Below are 5018 nucleotides of genomic sequence, written 5' to 3' on the forward strand. Positions count from 1 at the left end.
CGAACTCCCGCGATGGCCGTGCACCTTCCTCAGAGAGCAGGGCCTCCCAGGACACTGCCACCCACTCCTTTCCCATCTGCTTCAGGCCAAGGAGTTTGCAGTCTAAAGGTTCAACCAGTCTTCCCACTTCCCTCTTCATTGTCTCTCAAATTTGTTTCCTCTTATTTAATCCCCAAAGTGGCTTCTACTCCGAGAGAGCCATCCAAACCATCTCCAGTCCTTGCCTCTCTCCTGTGGGTGGTTTCCATGACTGAACCAGGACTGACCATGTAGGAAGAGCCCAGTAGCCCCAGTTGAGGGAAGGATGCGTTAAGGGCTGGGGAGCACGTGGGTCCCAGCTGGCTGTGGAGGGAGCACAGCCTCTCCATGCCCTGCTGCTCATTTAGAAGCACTCAGGGCAGTGGTTCTCAACCTTAGCTACACATCAGAATCACCTGGGAATCTTTTTAAAATCCTGATTTCTGGGCCTCATCCTCCAGAAATTCTGTTTCTTTGTTATGGGGTGGGGCCACAACATTAGTGCAGCCAAGGTTGAGAACCGCTGACTCAGTGTAATGCCCAGGCAATGTTCAATGCTGTGTATATTAATGTCTCCTTTCTCTTTCTCTTTACAGAGAAAGTGATGGAGCGTTTGGATTGAAGCATTATGGGCCCTGTGAGTCTTCCTAGGGCCATGGTAGCAAGCCTACTTTGCGGAGGACGCCACTCTGAGCCTTTTCAATGAGGGCGTCAAATTCCTAGGTGACTGCACAAAGCCTTCTGTTCTATACAAGATGGAGTAGAGAGTGTTGGAAATTGTCTCTCAACTCTAAGAACCTAGATTGATTTTCATTCTCCGTTTGATCATTTAATAGCAGATGAAAAACTACCTTAAGCATGTGTTTGATCATATAAAACCTAATGCAACTTACAAAAATCATAAATATTTCAATCTATACAATACTGAATAATATTATCTTTATTAAAAACACAACCTTTTGTTGAGTAATGGATTAACACACATGATTACTTCTGGTAACTACAAGTAACTACTTTAAAAGATTAAAAAACAATACATTCCCTGGGTGTTCATTAAAATTACAGACACTTGGGATCCCCTTTATCCAAAAGAGCCAAAGGCTCCAGAAGAGAGGTCTAGGACTGGAGTTCTAACAAGTACACAGGGTCAATCTTACAATCACGAATATTAGCCAGTATGGATTTGCATTGTAATACATAGGCCTTATCTATCATTGAATGAACTGCAAAGTCTATTCAAAGATATTGTATGATTTCTGAGGCTTGGGGGAAAATTACATTACTTTCTTTGTCACTCACATCAGTCAAGGCAAAGGTTGTTAGTGTACTTGATATAATCCAGATCCAAGGCCCTTAGGAGATACGAGAGGCCCAGTGCACGAATTCTCTGCAGCTGCTACCACCATGTCATCCATGCGAGGAGCCCACCAGTCCTGGGAGGGTCCAAATGTAATCGAGGAAAGGGTTTATCACCTAATCAAAAGCTTTTTTTCGTTAAGGCTATGCCTAATACTTTAAGATGGGTACTACCTAAATGTAGCATGCCCAGAATATATGGAATGATATAATGAAAATAGGACTTGAGAAATGACTGAAGTAAATGACTGGAGAGAAGAGCTTTGAGTATGTACTGATAGGAAGACAGACTATTCATCTTCTACTGCTAACTGCGAGTAAACGTCTGCTCTGTCATGAAAGGCTCTGATGGTTGAAAGCACCATCACTGTAAGTTTTGATTCAAGGCATCAGTGCTTCCCAATGATCAGACCCCTACAGCGTCGGTCACACTTTACCAGGAAGTGCATTTCCCCTCGGTGGGAAGTCTGGGTACATGCTGTCCCTTGAGGAATCTTGTGGAGGAAATCACAGATTGTTTAGATGATCCTCAATCCACTCAGACCGCCAATGGCTACCTGAATTAGGCTCTCAGTCCACGCATTTTGGGTTTAGTTGACTTCACTTTACTCATGTTTGATATAGTGACAGCTGAGGGGTCCCGGGTTCGATTCCGGTCAGGGGCATGTGCCTGGGTTGCGGGCACATCACCAGTGGGAGATGTGCAGGAGGCAGCTGATCGATGTTTCTCTCTCATCGATGTTTCTAGCTCTCTGTCTCTCTCCCTTCCTCTCTGTAAAAAATCAATAAAATATATTTAAAAAAATAAGAAAGCATCATCACTGTAAGTTTTGATTCAGTGCTTCCCAATGATCAGACCCCTACAGCGTCGGTCACACTTTACCAGGAAGTGCATTTCCCCTCGGTGGGAAGTCTGGGTACATGCTGTCCCTTGAGGAATCTTGTGGAGGAAATCACAGATTGTTTAGATGATCCTCAATCCACTCAGACCGCCAATGGCTACCTGAATTAGGCTCTCAGTCCACGCATTGTGGGTTTAGTTGACGTCACTTTACGCATGTTTGATATAGTGACAGACAAAGTAGTATACATAGCAATGCTAATTATATAGATGTTATACAACTTTTATTATCCAAGTAAAAATTCTCACTGTAGAGATAAAACAAGCTAGCCCAGAGAGACGTTATCTCCCCAATGTCACTTCCTCAGTGACATCATTATCTGCACTTTCAGTCCTGCCAGTTGTTGAGGATACGCTGAGCAATGGAGGGACTCGGTCTGGACAATAGTTCTCACCGCACTGATGGGAATGTAAAACGGTGCTGCCACCATGGAAACAGTTTGGAGGTGCCTTTAAAAATTAAGAATGGGCCCTGACCGGTTTGGCTCAGCGGATAGAGCACCAGCCTGCGGACTTAAGGGTCCCCGGTTCGATTCCGGTCAAGGGCATGTACCTTGGTTGCGGGCACCCCCCCAGTGGGGAGTGTGCAGGAGGCAGCTGATCAACATTTCTCTCTCATTGATATTTCTCTCTATCCCTCTTCCTTCCTCTCTGTAAAAAATCAATAAAAAAAATATATTTTAAAAATTAAGAATGGAACTTACCCAGCAATCCCTCTTCTGGTTATCTATCCCAAAAAATTGAGAACATTTATTTGTAAAGATATAGGCACCCCTATGTTCATCTGCAGTATTATTTACGGTGGCCAAGACATGGGAACAACTGGTGATGATTGGGTAATAAAGATGTGGTACATGTACACAGTGGACTACTACTCAGCCATAAAACAAGATGAAATGCTGACATCTGTGGATCTTGAGAATATCATGCTAAGCAAAGTAAGTCAGAGCGAAAAAGTAAAAAATATCTATATATGATTTCACTCGTGTGGATATAAAACTGAAAACAAATGAACAAACAAAAACATATAGATATAAATGGAAAGGACAGAGGTAGGAAAGGGTAAAGGGTTCGAATATATGGTGAAGGAAGAAAACTTGACTTTGGGTGGTGAATACACAACTATTTAGAGACTAGAGGCCTGATGCACAAAGTGCATGCAAGAGTAGGCCCTCGCAGCCCATCCTCTGCCCACTGTTCATTCTGGATTTGGAAGGTTGTTCCGGAAGGTTGTTCTACCATGCAGTCTAATTAGCATATTAGCTCTTTATTATATAGGATGGTGTATTTAAATTGCACACTTGAAAGCATACTTAAATTGCCCGCGACCCACAGGTTGAGAACCAATGCCCTAGAAGATAACTGGCTAAATCAAGAACTTGTCAAACTGATACACCTCAGCCGCGCTAAGATGGCAACTCCCAGGCATCGACTCAATTTTATTAACCAATGGTCTCCCCAAAAATGCAATAAAATAGAAAAAGAAAGAGAAAATAGTTTTCAAATGTAGATGTGCACTAGAATGCCCTGGGGAATTAACACAGAACACAGACGCCCAGACTCTTTAACACAGGACAGGCCTGGGTCTCTCCACAAAACTTGTACAAAACCAAGGAAGGCAGAAGCGGTGAGAGGAGGACGGTCCCTGTTGCCAGCTGAAGCTGACTGTGGATGAGCTGGAAGGTGATGGGAAGAGTAGAGTTTGTATGACTTCCCCCAGAACAGCGGTTCTCAACCTTCTGGCCCTTTAAATACAGTTCCTCACGTTGTGACCCAACCATAAAATTATTTTCCTTTCTACTTCATAACTGTAATGCTGCTACTGTTTTGAATCCTAATGTAAATATCTGATATGCAGGATGGTCTTAGGCGACCCCGTGAAAAGGTAGTTCAACCGCCAAAGGGGTCGCGACCCTCAGGTTGAGAACCGCTGCCCTAGAAGATAACTGGCTAAATCAAGAACTTGTCAAACGGATATACCTCAGCCGCGCTAAGATGGCGACTCCCAGGCATCGACTCATAGCCCGGAGACCAGCTGAAGCAAATAAGCAACATGTAAGATGTCAGAAATGTTGGAATTTGGACATTGGACTTAGGAATGCACAGGAAAAAGGAAAGACCTACATAGGCCTTCAAGAACAGCACAACTCAAGAAAGCTTTAAAAGAAAAGGAAAGCAGATTATTACTACAACACAGCATTGGAGAAGCTAATGTAGAAAGAAAGACGAAGAATAAAAGGTCTAAGAGTGTAACCAGCTCCAATAGCAAGAGCAGCGACAGGCCGGCCAGTGATGCTTCACCAGAGAGTGAAGAGACACCCACCTCACCCTCCTCTGTGGACAGAGATACTGATGGAGCACCTCCAGCTCATCGTCTCAGCCCCGCCCGCAGCTCGTCCTCACCCTGATTCACTCAGAGGCCACCTCTTCCAGTCGCAGCAGCAGCGGAGAGCAGCTCCGAAGATGAACCACCGAAAAAGAAGCAAAAGAAATAGAATCACTCTGCCTGCATTGGACTGAGGGACCATAGGCTTTCATCTGACTCTCAAAAGGGAATTTAGGATATGTTAAAGCCAAATAGGTTTACTGGCCAAAATTTTGAGAGCTCAGAAGTTTCTAAATATTTTACATTGTAAGAGCATAAAAAGTATTAATGAAATAGATAATGTATATATATACTTTTTTATTTTAAGGGTGAATCTTGTTTTTTGTTTTTATATTTGAAGTGTATCTCTAACACTTA

At 43.4% G+C, this 5018-nt stretch overlaps 1 protein-coding gene across 1 annotated transcript; it reads left to right on the plus strand.

Moving 5' to 3' along the window:
• The first annotated feature begins 4270 nt into the window (after window positions 1-4270).
• On the plus strand, window positions 4271-4683 carry LOC107183656 (zinc finger CCHC domain-containing protein 10-like). The gene is made up of 2 exons (XM_015566123.1): window positions 4271-4323; window positions 4473-4683. The coding sequence occupies exons 1-2, from the start codon at window positions 4271-4273 to the stop codon at window positions 4681-4683; spliced, it is 264 nt and encodes an 87-aa protein (XP_015421609.1).
• Window positions 4684-5018: the final 335 nt, after the last annotated feature.

The sequence above is a fragment of the Myotis davidii genome, unplaced genomic scaffold (assembly GCF_000327345.1).
Source record: "Myotis davidii unplaced genomic scaffold, ASM32734v1 scaffold3082, whole genome shotgun sequence".
Classification (NCBI taxonomy): domain Eukaryota; kingdom Metazoa; phylum Chordata; class Mammalia; order Chiroptera; family Vespertilionidae; genus Myotis; species Myotis davidii.